The sequence below is a fragment of the Stigmatopora argus genome, chromosome 1 (assembly GCF_051989625.1).
Source record: "Stigmatopora argus isolate UIUO_Sarg chromosome 1, RoL_Sarg_1.0, whole genome shotgun sequence".
In the NCBI taxonomy this organism is placed as follows: Eukaryota; Metazoa; Chordata; class Actinopteri; order Syngnathiformes; family Syngnathidae; genus Stigmatopora; species Stigmatopora argus.
Window position 1 is genome coordinate 19,143,735 of NC_135387.1, and position 17,751 is coordinate 19,161,485.

The 17,751-nt window shown below is 42.9% G+C and overlaps 2 protein-coding genes across 2 annotated transcripts; both read left to right on the top strand.

Moving 5' to 3' along the window:
* The first annotated feature begins 569 nt into the window (after positions 1–569).
* Positions 570–14,014, top strand: LOC144078714 (zinc finger protein 335-like). The gene is made up of 28 exons (XM_077607027.1): positions 570–780; positions 2,169–2,365; positions 2,688–2,964; positions 3,067–3,132; positions 3,978–5,069; positions 5,526–5,702; positions 6,017–6,178; positions 6,304–6,559; positions 7,091–7,268; positions 7,352–7,464; positions 7,751–7,769; positions 7,910–8,026; positions 8,173–8,249; positions 8,445–8,605; positions 9,013–9,236; positions 9,324–9,423; positions 10,279–10,367; positions 10,441–10,703; positions 11,245–11,359; positions 11,429–11,617; positions 11,707–11,849; positions 11,985–12,127; positions 12,511–12,608; positions 12,676–12,762; positions 12,847–12,930; positions 12,998–13,057; positions 13,292–13,382; positions 13,640–14,014. The coding sequence occupies exons 2-28, from the start codon at positions 2,174–2,176 to the stop codon at positions 13,786–13,788; spliced, it is 4,722 nt and encodes a 1,573-aa protein (XP_077463153.1). The 5' UTR covers positions 570–780; positions 2,169–2,173; the 3' UTR covers positions 13,789–14,014.
* A 359-nt stretch (positions 14,015–14,373) lies between these two features.
* LOC144078709 (uncharacterized) lies at positions 14,374–17,530 on the top strand. Its single transcript, XM_077607014.1, has 7 exons — positions 14,374–14,509; positions 14,586–14,897; positions 15,007–15,094; positions 15,244–15,359; positions 15,507–15,553; positions 15,641–15,718; positions 17,218–17,530. The coding sequence occupies exons 1-7, from the start codon at positions 14,476–14,478 to the stop codon at positions 17,227–17,229; spliced, it is 687 nt and encodes a 228-aa protein (XP_077463140.1). The 5' UTR covers positions 14,374–14,475; the 3' UTR covers positions 17,230–17,530.
* Positions 17,531–17,751: the final 221 nt, after the last annotated feature.

Sequence of the window (17,751 nt, forward strand, 5' to 3'; positions counted from 1 at the left end):
AATAAATAATATCTATTATTTATAATAAATAATATAAATAATATAGACAATATTGTCTTTTGTGGTTGGCTTGTGCTCAGTACACTTAAGGTGGTGGTGGTGAGGAGTGCCTATTCGGCCATGGCACCATGTAGGCTAGAACCGCCACTGGCTATATTCAATTATATTTTCATAATTTGCTGCAGGCAAATAAATCCTTGGTAGCGGACTGCAGTTGGCTCGTAGTTTGGACACCCCTGGCCTATTGTGACTGGTGACCAATCAGTTGTTTGTCATATTTGTCTTGACATTGGCTGGCAGGAAGGTGCGAAAAATTATATTCCTCATAACAAAATCAAAGTGAAGCGACCAATACGAGGTCACCAAAATGACAGCTTCAGTTTTGATCGATTTTATAAAAATGAACGGGAAAGCCTGCCGCTTTGCCTGGTGGGGCGACGTCTGCAAAGCAGTCCATATTCATCCGCGCTAACCAGCGTGATACGCCTTCCACTGCAAGCAATAGTCCTTTCGAATTTTCTAAACAGCCCACTGAATAATCTTCGAATGCCACAAATATGTCTGACTGCGATTAATAAACAATGTCCTGAATTTGTTAGTACCCTAGTGTAGGGGGTACAAATCGTTTGGAACAGACCAATAAATACGACCCTCCCGCACGACGGGAACCGAGCAGTCTCAATAGCGCCCAACTAGAATGAAGCTAGAATTACCTCTTAGGGAGGTAATTCTATTTAGCAACGCAACGTTGAAGGGCGCCTATCTACTCGCAACTATACGGTAAGGAAAAAACGGAAAGATATTCAATCGATTTGGTTGTTTTTATTTCATTCAGGGAGTTCGTTTGGGCAGCCTTGTGGATCTTTAGGCCCTCGAGGTCCCCAGTTGAGCTCCCGAGAATGCCTGATGTAAAAGGACGTTTGCCTGATGTAAAATGGCGACGCGGCGCAGGCAGGATCAAGGGCAGCTAGCCCAAAAGCTACTCCGTGCTAAAGTGTGCTAGTTCAGCACTCCAGTTTTGGACATGGTTTGCAAACAAACACATTTGTCGAATCCATCGAAAACTATTGTCCCAAAGCCTTAAAATAAAGGTTTCCTCAAGTGTTTAATTTTAGGACAACAATGTCCGGTAATGTGAGAGTAAGACGACAACCGTTTGATTCCAGTGTGTCGTTAAAGCCCAAACAAACAATATATACGCTTTATTGTTTCCTGGTGATAATGCGACAATGCTTGGAACACATTAAGTACTGGAAAATTTCAACATTGAACTTAGATTTCTACTTCATTGTCAACAAACGGTTCATTCAACCCAGTCGTTTTCAAAGTTATGATACCAAATGCCACGTAACCACTTTTCTCTCCCACATTTGAATATCGAATCGTTTTTGGCCCAAGTTTTCTCTAAGAACGAGGCAGTTTTTAAGTCCAACAAAGTAGAGAAATTAAACGCTAACTCATTACCGTTGTAACATTCGCACAGATTAAAATGTGTTTTAAAACGCAGAAAAAAGTGTTCCTCTGTAGTGATGCAACTGGTTCAACAAACGCTATTGCATATAGAAGTAAGAAAAGGTTGCCACCAAATTACAATAGCAATCAAACTTAAAATTGAACAAACTATAGCCTACTTAGTTAGCACTTACACATGGATTTTTAGGGGCATACCAGCTTTAACCTGAACTTCAAGTCAAGTTGGAATGATTGGACTTCAAATTGGGGCTGAAAATTTAGCAGGGTCAACTGTGTTTAACCCATTATGCAACACACACTTTGTTTCCAATAGAAGCATGGAATACAAAAATACTTGTGTGGTATTCAGTACAAAATCAGCTTGTGTGTGACAAAACTGTAGGCCAGATCACATTTTATAAACAATACAGATATAATACACACAATCCCAAAGGGTTTCGGACTGAAGGGGTATATACCTTTATAACTTTTGTTTTAGTCTTGCAGACAGATTAAACATGAATACACTGTGCACACTCATCATAAAGTATATTGTTTTGTAAAAAAAACTTATTGAACGGATTTGTTTTTGCAAAGGTAAAACTCTTGTCGAATGACAGAATTGCACATAAAATAACTGTCAAATTATAGCCCTATTTTATTGTAATATATCTTACTTGTCCGAGAAGAGGTTAATCTTTGGGTGTGTTTTTCAGAGGTGATGGATTCGGAAGAGAATGAGGTGGAAAGCAGTAGCGATGCAGGCCCCTCAGGGATGGAAGAGCCGTCCGAAAGCGGCATGGGCATGGAGTCATCGGAGGCCATGTCGGCAGACAGCAGTGACACTGCCTCCTCTCACACGCAGCCGCCCGAGTCGGACTGTCACGTGGGACAGAGCTCTGAGGGACTCGTGGTAATACTTCTAAACTGATTGGGGAGAAGTTATCATAGACAGCTTGAAAGTTCTGTGGTTGTGGGTTTGAATCTCCGCTCCTGTCGTGTTTGCATGTTTTTGCCAGAATTGTATTATATTGCGCCAGGCCACTATTACTTTATTATCAACGCAATCTTTACCTGTGCTGAAATGATGCACAACAAGTAAATGACTCTCATGTATCATTGGACAACAAGAACCTCAAAATTGATTCAAAAATGTGTGCGTGGGGTCTCTAAATTCATTATGTTGGTGTTTAACAGGCTAACTATTGACGTTTGTTACCTGTGACCTTCTCAAGGTCTTCATTCCAGAGACCAGCTCCAGCACGGACGTCCGAGTTTCCTCTGTTCACCTCCCAGACTCCTCCTCGGTGGCCCAGTCCACCAGCGTGTCCAGCGTTTCCACGGTGACTCAGTCGGTCCTGGTGTCTGAATCGGCCCAAGTGCTCGTTCACTCCAGCGCTGCGTCTGAAGGCGCCATGATGGTGTCAGACTCAACTGCCTCTACCTCGTCCGACTTGGGCTCGGCCATCGACAAGATAATTGAGTCCACCATCGGTCCTGACATCATGAATGGTAACTCCATGTTCCTAATGTCGCCACCGGCTGAACAATTTAAATGTAGAGTTTGGGATGCTAGAAAAGGCTATTCACTACTTCACACTACTTTTCCCATAGGTTGCATTGCTGTAACAAGTGCAGACGACAGGGATGCCGAACCAACCCAATATCTCATACTACAAGGTCCAGACGATAATATTTATTTTTAATGTGCGTGTTTGTTAAAACAGTCGCGTCCAAACTACTGCTTGAATCAGTTGAGGCCGACACTTCATATTTTTTCCACAACCAATTAAACTGAAAACAGTACTGTGGCTTGTCTGATACTCTGAGTTTCTTGTAAATCCTGGACGACTCGCTTTAGCCGGAGAAGTGGAACAAGCTACCGTAATTACTCGAATATAACACGCAGATTTTTCCTATATAATTAATTCCAATAGTTGGGGGTGCGTGTTATAATCAATAACAATTTTTTTTTTTTTTTTTTTTGTGTCTTGTTACATGGCCCTTAGCCTGGTGCTTTTTCTTGCCAAATAAATTGAATTGAAATTGAATTGAATAAAATAAATTACAAATTTTCGATCGAAAAAAGCATTGTCAAACTCACTTTGACGCACGGATTTTACGTCATCTCGTAAAGCCAATCGGATGATGTGTTGTGGGAGGAAGAGGAAGTGGATGAAGGAAGCGTGGACGTTGATAGGATTCTCAACGAAGAGATGTATGAGAGGACAGACAAAGAGAGAGAGGAACTCTTCATTTGAAGGATTCTAATGAATAAATTTGTTTGAACAAAACAATCGTGAAACGAAGAAAAAAAGGTAAGATTTCTGATTTTCGTCAGCGGGAAATTTTAGGTGCGCACTATATTCGAGTACTGCGTTTTTCCAGATTTTTTTGGCCCAAAATTACCTGCGTGTTATTTTCGAGTGCGCGTTATATTCGAGTAATTACGGTAATCTATAACTGTGTCACCATAATCTAATAGTGCCACTTAACTCTGCTTTTCATGTCTATGACTACTTTAGGTGCTCCCATGGAAGCCCATATGTCCTCCTCGGCCTTGTCTGACCACCTAGCCATCGAAGCACTTTCTGAGGGTCCCACATCCACCTGCCTGGACCAGAGAGACCTGCAGAGGAGCCCAGAGCCCGACCAACCTGACGACCAGCCCGGTCACTCTGGCTACCCGGAAGAAAGCAGCGGTCATCCTGATCAGCCACAACACTCTCACCCCTCCCAATACATGGACTGCAGTGCAGATGGCCCAGACCAAACAGCGGAGTCCTCACCATCCTACGCGGAGTGTTCCGAAGAACCCGACCAGACGCGCTCCCGGTCGGGCTTTCCTGACTACAGCGGCAACAACAGCGACCAAGACCTTCCCGGTTATGTCGAATGCAGCAGGGCGGATTCAAATCCTAGCAGTGGAAGGAACTACATGGTGGGGTGCAGCGTCGGTTATCTGTGCGCCGTGGACGACGGAGAGAGGCCGCATCATTCACGCGCCTACATTGACAGCAGCGCGGATCACAAGACGCAGACGATTCGGCAGTACCCCACCAAATATGGCGGCAATGCCGTTGCAGATTCCGAGGAACCGGGGTGTTCCCAGTACCCAGCGAGGGATGACGATGACGACGAGCGGATCCAAGATCCCGATCAGCCGCAGCAGCAACCCCAGCGGTCGTGTTACACGGAAAATAGCAACGGCCCCGACGCGTCCCTTTATACTGACGACAGCTCCTCGTCAGACCACCCCGTCGCTGACATGGCGGTTTCAGGGGGGGTCCTGGAGGCAGCCGAGTGCAGCGAGAGCCAACCTGGGCCCCACATCAGCAGCAGTGGCACTTACAGCTCCATCCTAGAACCTGAGGTGGTGCCGCATTGTTCGGCTAGCCGGGGTCACTCTGTGAAGGATGAAGCGGTCACGGGTCAGGAAGTGGTGGCTTCGGCTGTGGTTGACGGTTCCATGGACATGCCGCCCAACCTGGCTGAGCTGGAGGAGATGATGGAAGTTGTGATTGTGCAGCAGTTCAAGTGCAAAATTTGTCCGTATAAGAGTATCTCCAAAGAGACGTTGATCAACCACATGAGGGACAAGCACTTCAAACTTTCAGGTAGGCTGGCTTGGGTGACTTGCTGGTATAGAGTTTAGAGTAGACCATAATTGTCAAATGTATGACCTGCGAGGGGTCAAATCTGGACGACAGTGTTAATTAGACTGACAAGAACATTTTACTTTGTTACAAGGCAGGGGGATTTGTGGGCTTTCATTCTGGAAAGTTCCCACTTTATTTCAAGTAGAAGTTGTCAGTTATTTTTGGCTGCTCAGATCACAAAATAGCCATCCAGTTTCAATTTGGATGGGCCAGAAATCGGATTTTGCCTGCCAGTCTGAACAAGGCCTTGGACTGACATAAAAATGATGTAATTGTAAACACTGAACTATACTATTCTTAAACACACGCTTTCAAACAGTTGTGAAAGCTTGTTCACCATATCATATTGTCTTCTGAATGAAGGACAATTATATTTGTTCTAAGCTTTTAATTGGGTAACATTTTTTTTTTCAGTAGGGGGTTTGCTAGCAAAGCGCAAACGTGGCCGACCACCCAAGAAGGCTCATCTAAACGTTAACTCGGGAGAAGGGAGATCGTCACAGTTGAATGCATCTGCTTCCCATCAAACTAAAGAGGATGACGATCAAGAAGAACATGTTCCAGATGCTGGTGCTATCGATAATTCCGAAGGTCCGTCTTCCAACACTCAATTATCACTTTGGTTAAGAAAAACAGGGAACACCATAAACAAATAATGGGCTACTGGGGTTGCAAAACCGACCTTCCACTGCCTCACCTAGCTGCCAATTAATTGTGCTAACCGCTGAGCTAAAAGCTCAATTTGACAGCTCAGCAATACCACCCTATCATGAAGGCTCACAGAAGTCAGGACTTACTGGAGTACACCCAGTGACATACAGTTGCACCCAATCACTTCTCAAACGTATATTCTAGAAATCATATATTTTAATCTGTGATTTCAACCTTGCTCTTTTGTATCTCAGAAGACAGTAACTACAACCCAGCTGAGGAGGACTGTCGTAGAAGGCTACCTGCCATTTTGAAAAAACACCCTCCTATTACTTCCTCGTCACAAGCTCGTCCCCATCGTAAAGTTGGCCGTCCGAAGAAATACAGCCTTTTGGAAGAGGACGACGACAGCCAAGGTAGGTGGACTGTTTAAAAAAAAAAAAAAGCATTGCGCAAAGCACAGTTCCTAGCAGGTCACAAATCAAGTCTTCAAAAAAGGTTCAACAAAGTCCCAATTTTTCATGCCTGTCACCGCTCCCAGGGGCAGAGAGTTTATCAAAAAAGCCAAGAATCAAAGCTGACCCCGGAGACGAAGCAAGCTCCTCAGGCTTGGACAATGACGCCTCCGCCGTGCTGGGGACTGCAAAAGAAGGGTTTGATGTGGTGGTGTGCCTTTCCGACTCCGAGAACAAAGATCCCTCGTCCAACTCGCCGCCAGAAGAGTTTTTTCAGAGGAAACGAGGCCGTCCCTCCAAGTGCTTTCTTCGCAAAAAGTACAAGAAGCATTTGAGCCGCAAGTAGGTGCTGCTTTTCATTCTGTTCGCTCATTTCAAGCAAAGCATCTCATCTTTCAAGGTTCAACCCCTTATAAAGGGCAATCATTTTCACTCATTGGATGCCATTGACGGCGCTAAACATCCAATTAATTTTAACTGGGAAGGGCAACTACTCTCATAACACCCGCTCAAAAACAGATTGAATGGCTATCATTGTCAACGGCGAGAATTGAGATAAATGCAATGTAAATAAAAAAAAAAAACACATTTGGAATGTTGTTGTGGGCCAATATACACCGATTTTGTCATATTTGTTTCTAATGAACAATATCAATTTATTTTGTCAGAAAATAATCAGTATACAAAATTACAAAAGGTTTACATGGACATTCATATTGTCGTTTGGTGAAAAGTCAAACCATTAGACCAAGTCCCAAAATGTTTGAAATCTGTCAGGAGGAGGAAAAAAAAGCTTCAAATCTTAAAAGTGATGATCATTAAGCCCAGCCCTAGTAATGCAATTTCTGTGACCAATGAATTGTCCATTTTCAGCCGGTACTACAAATCCCTCAAGCCGCTCCTGAGACCTCACAGCTGCTGGATCTGCGGCTCGCGCTTCTTCACGCAGGGCGATCTGCAATTCCACGTGGAGTCCCACGACGGTAACGAGCCAGACCTCTTCAAATGCCTCCAGTGCAACTACCACTGCAAGCGGTGGTCCTCACTCAAGGTTTGGAGGCAGCCACCTCGTTGAATACACTCGCCTCAAACTGTACGTGTGTGAGATGTTGTCGTTAAATGTGTGTTCTTCAGGAACACATGTTCAACCATGAAGGTACAAAGCCTTTCAAGTGTGAGAAGTGTGATTACACCAGTGTTTACCGGAAAGACGTCATTCGTCATTCTGCGGTTCACAACAAAGAAAAGTAAGTGTATTGGTTTATGTAGTACAACGGTGGGCAATTTTGGTTGTTGTTGTTTCTTTAATCCAGCCTACTAAACATTTACTTTAGTCCGCTATGATACCTTTACATTTTGTCATTAAAAAAAATCTAACTCCTTCTAACACTTTGTATGAATAACCTCTAATAATCATGCAAAAGAATTCTAAATCTCTGGAACCCAAAAGTTTGCCCACCTCCGGTTTAGATTGTGCTATATGCTAAAACAGGTTTGACAATTCCTAACAGTATTTATCTTTACCTTCACTAGGAAAAGAAAGAGAGAGACGGTAAGTTTTCCCGTGCTCACAGTAAATTTCTTCATCCATGCACTGCAGGAAGGCTGAGGCATTTTTAAGCCACTCCATGCATGCGCTTTCATGGCAGCATTAAAAAAAACGTTAACATACAAACTCCATGTACTTTGCAGGTGGTGACTGCAACCGAGTTCCCGTGTCCTGTGTGTAACAAAGTTTACCCCATGCAGAAGAGGCTTACTCAGCATTTGAAGACACACAGTGCTGAGAAACCGCACATGTGTGATAAGGTCTGGATTTGTCTTGGCTTTCAAACGGTCATTTTAACAAAACGTAAAACTGTGGACTTTATGGGTATTTTGCTCATGTTTTGGATTTTGGACTTGAACATCGTCATCCTACAGCGTCGTCCAATTATTTCTGTCCATCTTTTCAGTGTGGCAAATCCTTCAAGAAGCGCTACACATTCAAAATGCATCTCATGACACACCTTCAGAGTGTGGGCGACAGCAAGTCAGTAATATGCATGTTCTATTCCATTTTTGTTTCTTAGGTACAAAATGATTGTAAAGTGACTCCATTTTAAAATAGAACCTAGCTCAGACAAATCCTGCATGTAAAAACCATTGCCACTTAAAATAACACAAACGGGATTTATTTTATCCTCTTTTTAATGGATATCCTGATATTTTATTTTTTATAAATCAGGTTTCAATGTGAGTTTTGTGACTACACTTGCGCCAACAAGAAGCAGCTACTCAACCACCAGCTGGCCCACACTACCGACCGACCCTTCAAGTGCGATTACTGTAAATACGCCACTTCCAAAGAAGAATTCCTGGTGTCCCACCTAGCCATTAAACATACAGGTCAGTTCAATGAGATGTGATTGGGCGTGTAAAAATCTAGCAAAATTCATTACCCTTGTTGTAAATATGATACCTTACAGAGGTGCAGACCAACAGACAGATGGGTTACATTTGAGCCGTAATGTGGATTAAACAAAATCTGAATGGTTATTGTGCATTAAATGTGCACCTAACATTAAATATGATGAAAAAGGAGTGGAGAGACTATAATATAACATGATACAAATGTGTCACGTCTAGCTTTAGATGCCTGTATGTACTGGTATATGTAACATTTTACGTTGTATCATGCAGTCCATGTAGCTCACAATTAAGACGTTAAAGTAACCTTTAGTGACTAAGTAGTTGAGAGCTTGCCCCTGAGGTGTTGTTCATTCATTTGTTATCTAAATGCGTCTTGGCTGTAGGAGAAAAGCCTTTTTCCTGCAGTATGTGTCACTTCGGGACCAAACATCGAAAGAACCTTTGGCACCACGTGCAGTGTCGCCACCCAGAAGCTTTTGAGGAGTGGTCACTCACCCGGCAGGCGGCGGAGGTCCAGACTCGACGCAAACCTTTCCTCACTCTGCAGCGGGTGGAGGAGCTAAAACAGCAAAACGAAGACGCAGCTCAAGTTTTGCCAAACACCATCGTGAGTCCACGTGGCCAAAGCATTTAGCATCTAATCATGAGGTAAATTGTCCCCACAATACTTTCGTGATGTTTACCTCTTTGCCAGGTTTCAGTCGACCATGTAGCGCTTCAAACTATTCAGGAGATGGGAAATGCTTCCGTGTCCGGGGAAGCGCTGGAAAATACGACCATCATCTATGAACAAGGTCAGACACATTTTCTTAGGTTTTCTTCCTCATTCATCTTTTTGAGGAACAGCATTTCAAATAGAGCAGAGCTGACTTGCAAATACAATATTCCTTCATCCACACCATTGACAGCGATAGATATCAAATCCTAGCTGGCATTGAATAATCATGTTTAATTGCCATTGACGGCCATAGCTGTACAACCCATTTTGATTGCGAGGGTAAATGTATTTATTTTAAATGTTCGTCAGCCATTTGATAAATATTCCAGCCAATGCAGGTAATTTATTGCAAATTTGTTTACTTCATAAAGAATGCATCTTCATATGTTTCTCATTTGCAAGGGTGAAATAACCCATTTTCATTGTCTATATTGATAACACTTAAGTCCTTAAATTTGATGAAGAATAAGTCAGTCTATTTGTGTATCCATTTATTTCCTAAATTGCTCATTGAGTTGATCAGCAGCTGACTGACCCTGGTTGGCTGTCAGTGAGCGGAAGGACAATCAATAATCAAACAATGAATAAACAGGACTTGTCACTAGCCAATAGTAGGACAGATGAAGACAAATGCTGGACCAATGTCCAATCAATATCATGGCACGTCAGTTGACTACCTTTCCCTGTCGGGGCAAATGTAGGCAAACAATTGACGGGTGAAGATACTTTAAGCAAGAATTTAATCGTATTGATTTCTATAGACAATTTTTTTGTCGTCAGTGAAGCAAAACTGTTCAGACTTTGCACAAATTTGAACAGAGAGGCAGATGTGTTCCTAATTCTAGAAATGTGATTTTGATCCCACACTAAATAAGATAACTTCATTTTTTTTTTGTACTTGCCAAGACAATGTTTTGCGTCTGCTCCCCAGGTGAATCGGGGGAACTAGCCGCCCAGAATGCACTAAGTCTGCTGCTAAATATGAGCAATGCCCGGGAATTGGTTGGGAACACCTTACAAGTTAGTGGAACTGCTCACAATTGATATTAAAAGTGAATCAAATGACTTCACTGTCGCTAATTGTGCTCCTGAGGTCGCGGTCCTCAAACCGGACGGCAGCACTGAGGTCAAAGCTTTGGAGAAGGAAACGTGGAGCACCGTGGCAGCGGCGGCACCCGGCCAGACCCACAAGGTCGTGACCGTACACGTCTCCGAGAGCGGCGAGACTGTTCTGCAGGAGGCTTACGACGCCGAGATGGAAGAAATCCCTCAGGTGGCAATGGAAACCTACACGGACGAAGGGGTGTTCAGTGTGGTGGAGCAAGTGACCGAAGAGGTCCAAAGTTCTGAGTGCAGGTGATGGTCTTACTATTACTAAAGTCTTCCAGTGTCTTCAGTTCGTTTCAAGTGGGGCTTTATGAGAATTAATTATATGTAACTAATTTGCACAATCAGGTAAGCGTGAATGATGGCAACCAATTGAGTGTCCCCCGCAGTCTGTCAGTCATTCAGTTTCCATACTTCTTATCCTCACAAGGGTTGCAAGGGTTGCTGGAGACTATCCCAGACAGCTATGACCATCGGGCGGGGGACACCCTGAATTGGTTGTAAGCCAATTCGCAGGGCAATCCAATCATTCATTATCCCTTTTATATGGCTCTAAATTCTATGACATTTATAAGAAAATACTGTGCCCCACATGAACCAAATTGTGATGCCAGTGTATGTGGACTACATGTTTTCTGTATTGGGTTAAATGTATTTGTTTTAAATTAGAAAATCACCTGCCTTGTTAATTATTTGCCTTGAGAATAATATTGAAATGAAAAAAATGCCAAGAAATAATCAGGTAATTGACTGGTTTGCCATTTGAGTAGATGAATGCCTTTCTTTTCAGTAATGAGAAGAGCGATCAAGTTCAGGCTGCGGAAGAGTCCCATGCGGAGAATCTTAAATGTGGCAAATTCTACTTGGCTGCCGGATTATCCGATGGGGTTCTGCAACAGGTGGAGGTACTAAGCATATTTTCTCGCAAAGATGGATTCACATTGAGCGTACCTCACGTTCCCGTTCACTCATAGCTGAGCAGTGAAGCACCCGCCTCTCCTCTGGTGGGCTCCGCCAGCGTCAAAAAGTTTTCCTGTCGAATATGCACGGAGTCTTTCCACTGCCGGTCTGACATGGAGAACCACAAGCGGGCGCACTTGGATCCCAGCACTTTTAAGTGCCTCGACTGTGACTTTACGTCCAGCTCCTGGCCAGAAGTTAAGGTGGGCACAAAAAGCCCGTAAGGCCAAACAAAGTCATGTATACTTAAGCCTCTTCTGACCAACTTAATGAATGTTTCTGATTCATTCAGACCCACATGGAGCTTCACTCGTACTTACGGCCTCACAAATGCCAGAGCTGCAGCTTTGCATCAAAGAATAAGAAAGACCTGCGGAGACATCTGCTGACGCACACGAATGAAAAGCCATTTTCTTGCGAACTCTGTGGCCAAAGGTAGGAGCAAATCATACAAAATGATATGACTGATGACTCAGCCTCAGGCACTTTCTGCCCTGTAACTGACTGACGACTGTAGCATATCCTTCCTCGAGTTGTCTGAATTGATTCCACCAATGTATTTTTTTTCAGTTTCAATCGCAACGGCCACCTGAAGTTCCACATGGAGCGTCTGCACCCTCAGCATCCGACCACCACGCACAAGAGCCGGGCCGCCGCGCACCAGCAGACCATCATTGTTAACAGTGATGAGGAGGCGCTAGCCACGCTTCAGTGTAAGACAAAATCTCCACATTTACTATTCACTGCCTGAAACACACGGGGTCTACGCTCTCGAAAATTGGCAGTAAAAATCCTTTTAAATACTGCTTATGGTGTTCAAATTCTGACAACCAAACTCATCTCGCATTTTCGGCTAAATGTTAAACTAACAGCTCGCAAGCAACTAGCTAGCTCTGTCGAATGGGACTCATGCTGTTCTCGTACATTTTAATAGACGTTTATCACAAAACAAACTGTACAAGCACAAACATGTTAGAGAAGCTGCAGGGTTGTAAACACCAGGCTGGCCCTGTCCTTGACGTGCAACTTTCTGCCAACCTCACATTAAAACCTCACTTTTGCAGCTTCCCGCCTGACATACGGATTTTTCTTACAGCCCTCCAGACTCATCAGACAGTCATCAGTTCAGACCAGCTGCAGGCACTCAGTCGGGAGCATATAATCGTGGCTCAAGATCAATCTGTCGTAGACCAGGTAGTACAAACTAGCGACCACCTTAAGCGACCTGTTTTATTGCAACATCCTTGCTTCTTCCGTTCAGGAGGAAGGTACCTACATTCAGCAGATCACTACAATTGATGGACAGACCGTCCAACACTTGATGACGGGAGATAACCAGGTCACGGAGGTGAGGAGCTGTAATTTCAGTTCAGTTAGTTCCATTTGCTGCCTTGTGTACATCTCGACCATTCGAACATGTCCGTGTGTTCAGGTGCAGTACATCATCTCCCAGGACGGAGTGCCACACTTGATCCCGCAGGAGTATGTGGTGCTAGCAGACGGCAACCACATCCAGGTGAGTATGCGTCACAGTCGGGAGCGTGCAAAGGAAACGGGGCTCACCTTCTCCTCATGTCCCTCAGATGGCAGATGGACAGATCATCCAGTACGAACACGAAGGAGTCTTTCTTCAAGAGCAGCAGGTAACACCTTAAAACCAGGACTGGGCCACATTCGGCATTCTAAGTAATTACATTGCACTCATTTAGCCATTTCCCCCTTGAAATTGGTGGATGAAATCAATTTAAAGCTTTTTGGACATATGTTGAGGGTAAAAAAATGTTAAAACTGATTTGTCTGTGCCAGTTTGGTTAGCAATTGTGCAAGGAGGTTTCGTTAAAACTGTCAGATCTGCTTACATTTCTTTTCCCCCCCAGATTGCAGTCAGCTCTGACACTCCTGTCCAGTATCTACCCGAAGCCACAGAACAGGAAGACCTGGAGGCCACCACCCGCTCTGCCATCACAGGTTTATATTCTTATTGGATGGAGTATTTATATGTATAGTGACCAATATGGCTGGACCCACAACATTAGGGACACCTTACCACTTAAATAATGCCCCCCAAAATCTGGATGGGGAAAAAAAGAACTCTTCGGTATGTAATCGGTTAGAAAAAACTAAAAATCTCCAACATTTTAAATGTTAAATCCGAGTCCATAGAAGGAGACAAAACTTGGTGGCTTCAGTCAATTCCAGCTAAAGTGTTGCCCAATTTCTTTTAGCCGTGACAGATGCGGCGGTGATGGCCGAGGAACAGACGCAGCAGGTACAAGCGGTCTACAGAGAAGCAACGCCCGAGCAGTTGGTGGAAATTCAGCAGCAGGGGGAGCCGGGCGTCCACTACGACGTCGTTACTCTGACTGTCGAGTAGCTCGAAAGCGCCTCCTATTTGCTTTGCCACGCAGCTAATCTGCAATTAGATATTCTATATGAAGTTATTTGCAAATTTTTATGAATGTTTTGCTTTTGGGGAGAAAATGACTTGTTTAAGTTTATTCATTTTTAGAATATTTATAGAAAATGTAAATACATCTGCTTAATATTGTGTGTTGAATAAGCTAATAGCTGGCACCAAATAAAATGCAATGTTAAACCCTTTCATGCACAAATTGAGTGTTTATTTTCACAGCTGTCACAATCTCCAATCTCTCCTTAAATCATTGGCTGTCAGACATCCAATCCATTTGGCAATCATTTCCGAGTTCATAAAAATGTTCAGCAGTGAAAAAAGTATTTCTTACTGGTGTGTACCATAAGTGTCATTGATCAAAAGCCTCCTGGAATGCTGGTATGTCAATATTTATAAATTGCTTCAAAGTGGCAAGCTAGTTCCATCTTATTCCACCTGCGATCACCTGGACCTTTGAAATGTGGCTTATATAAAATTGAAAAGGACTTAAGGGTTATGTTTTAACTGTGTTGGCAGGTATGGTAATTTGGGTGATTAAGTGTCAAAAGGGAAGTCCTTTGCGGTGCTGCTGAACCAAATGAAGAACTTCCTTTTCATTTGCAAGGAAACAAGAGAAGAGGAAAAGGGCTAACGTATTTGACCCTTAAAATGAAGCTGTCTCTTGTTGTCCTTCTTTTATTAGGTAAGACGCCTGAGATATTTTTTTTGCTGCAGTTTTGCGTCATGTTCTAGTTTGTAAATGTACGTGTTCTCCACAGATATTACCGGCACAAGTAGCGTTCAGATAGTGGAGGAGTTTGGCGACCTTTCCCTCAGACTTGATTATCCACCGTTCTATAGGAGCAACATCAAGTCGTGTTGCAAGGTGTACTTTGGCGGATGTTTTACCCTCTTTGACAGCACAGGTTTTACCGCCAGCTTCCTGACAGGAAGAGTGAGCATCGTAGAGACTGATCGCTGGATTGAGTTCAAATTGGCCCGAGTACAAGCGAAAGATGGAGGCTATTACAGATGTTTTCTCCAGGACGCTCCCTTCTATATTAAGAATGAGCTTCTCTTTCACGTCTTGGGTAAGCTTTCACTTCTGGTTCGAGGTGGATTGGATCATCTCCATTGATACAAGAACCATGATCATTTACTGCCACCCATTCAAACGTATCATTTTGGAATCCCTCTTAGGAGCCTCAGCTGACCAATCTCGAGTCAGAACAGAGAGGCCGAAGTGGACCGACACTGAACCGGAACAGGAGCACAGTAACCCTCCCACGTATGTGCACTCACTGTATTTATTTTATTTTTATTTTTTAATCAAGCGTTTTAATATTATAAATGGTGTTGTCCATATTGTACTGCTCTGTTCTGAGCGGTAGCTTTGTGTGCTATCTAACTAGATGGATGCTTTGTCTCTTTTGGAAGTAGAACCTTTTGGACTTGTGGCACTATTGTTGTTTTCACTGTGAGTGCCATCGTTGTTGTTGCCTTCATCATTGGAATACTTTGCTACAGAATCAACACCAAAACCAAATGCTTGGGTAAGATTTTGCTTTATTACTGTAATTCTTAAGGTTTTCTTAGTCATATCATGGTTTAATTGTTCAATTGTCTATAATGATTCTGACAATGAAGTCTTTTACGCAAAGTTCCCTCTAATGAAATCAATGGATTTTTTTCCATTCTAGACAAATATGGAAAAACTATGAGTGAGTCAGCCAAAGAAGACGCCACAGTAGGTGTACAAAGGGGAACCTAACCCCAGTGAGTCACTTTTTTCACGTTTAAAAAAAGAAAGCATATTTTCTGTTTGTTACCCTAGGAGATATCCGCCGTCATCTACACGACGGTAGATTTCCAAACCAGTACGCACACCCCAGGAACGCCGGGTGCTGAAGAGGTGGAGTACTCTATACTGGCTGTTTGCAAATGAAGGTGCAACCATTTCCTTTAAAATCCTGGACGCTAGCCTGGGATCCCATTATGGAGGTCAACTTGTGTACAGTGGTACCTCGAGATACGAGCTTAATGCGTTCCGGACTGAGCTCGTATGTCGATATTCTCGTAACTCAAACGAAAGTTTCCGATAGAAATGAACTAAAAACAAATTAATTAATTTCAACCCTCTGAAAAAACACCCAAAATAGGATATTGGATTGGAAAAACAGTTTTATCTGTTCCAATTCGCCATCTATTAACAAAGTAACAAAAAACTAGTGGTTTAATATGACTAAAATGTGTTTTTATAGTACTAAAATTATACAGATTTCGCAGGGGGGAGAGAGAGAGACGGACAGAGGGAGAGGGGGGGAGGGGGCCAGGGGAGGACTTTTTGCACGGCAACGCACTCGTAACATAACATTTTTTTTTTAAAATGATCTTGGATTACGATGCAGACACTCAAAAATAAATGTAATCTGACCTTACACTAAACTTAATTCTAATTTTGTTTTAAATTTTGATACCTTTCTTCTCCCGGCCGGGTTGGCTCTATTTGCCCCGCCTCCACCCTGACTTACACATGCAACCTATCAATTGTTTGCTTTTGTATTCCCTTCAAAATATTCCCAAAACGATGCACACAAATGTCCTCACAATAGGATAACGCACGACCACTTGCCAACGAGAAGTAGTATATACGCCATTCACACTGACTAACGGTCCAAAAACACTGAAAAAATGCAATGCTCCGCCCAGTGCTCGCAGAGACATTACAAAGAGGGAGTTGCGACCAGAGACATTACACGAGGGAGTTGCGGGGAGAGAGACAATGCCCATGATGTTCTTATGAGCAGCCTCTCGCGTCTGCTTTCTGCTCGTATATCAAAATTTGTCTCGTATCTCAAGATAAATATTTGCTCAAAATTTTACTCATATCTCAAATTGCTTGTATGTCGGGACACTCGTATGTCGAGGTACCACTGTATTTTAAAAGGGGCATTATCATTAAAAAAATACATTTGAATTTATTGGAACTATACGGTAAACTGTATTCGTTGGCCAATTACGTGTAAAATTAAACAGCTCAGGATCAATGTATGTCCCCAAAATACTTCCTTGTGCGAGAACTGTTACTATTATTTTTACTCTAAACAAACAACAACAACAAAAACTTGCAGAAAGCCAATTTTGGGGTGTGTTGTCTTAGGCTGCAATCAGATGAATACCATTTTCCCCCCACCTTTAAAAAATCATTGATTTGTGCGGGCTGATTCAAAAGGCTTAAGAGTGTGTGTGCTTATCTTTGACTTTGAGTGCCCTTTCGACAAGTCGCTCTTCACAGGCCCAGCTCAGTTATCATTTCATCTTTTACCTTCTTTCGAGCCCCCGTCGAGATACAAACTCAAGGGAAGCCGCTCGATATTTCCTTTCTTATGCCGCGCTCTTTATTCCCAACAGGTCTTTTATTGAATTGGGAGTTACGTCTGTGACATTTCAGTGCAATAATGACAACTCAGAGGACAATGACATCTTTTCATCGATAAAAGGCACAGCGTTGTAGAACATTCATGAAAAAAAAACAGGAATATCTGCTCTTGGTCCTATTATAGCCATTTATGAGTTTGGGATTATGTAGGATTATGCATGTTTTCAGAGTGATTGTTTTCATAAAATGACTGTGCAAGGACCAGGTAATCATTATGAACTCTGTTCAGTTTAACAGACTTAAAGTTCCAATGTCAACAGTGTTATATACTTTGAAACTATGTTTAAAGATGAACATAGCCACTTCATGTCAGCCATTTTGGAAATGACAATCTTTGGTTGTCCAGCAGAAGAAAAGAGCTGTGTTAGAATTCCTTGATCTGGACGGGAAACTACTGATCAACAATGGAAAAAAAATGGAATAGGTTCATGAAGATGCTGCAGGAGGCTAAAACATTGTCGATAAGTAGCCATCCAGGATTTAAAGGGAAGGTTATTGTACTTTTT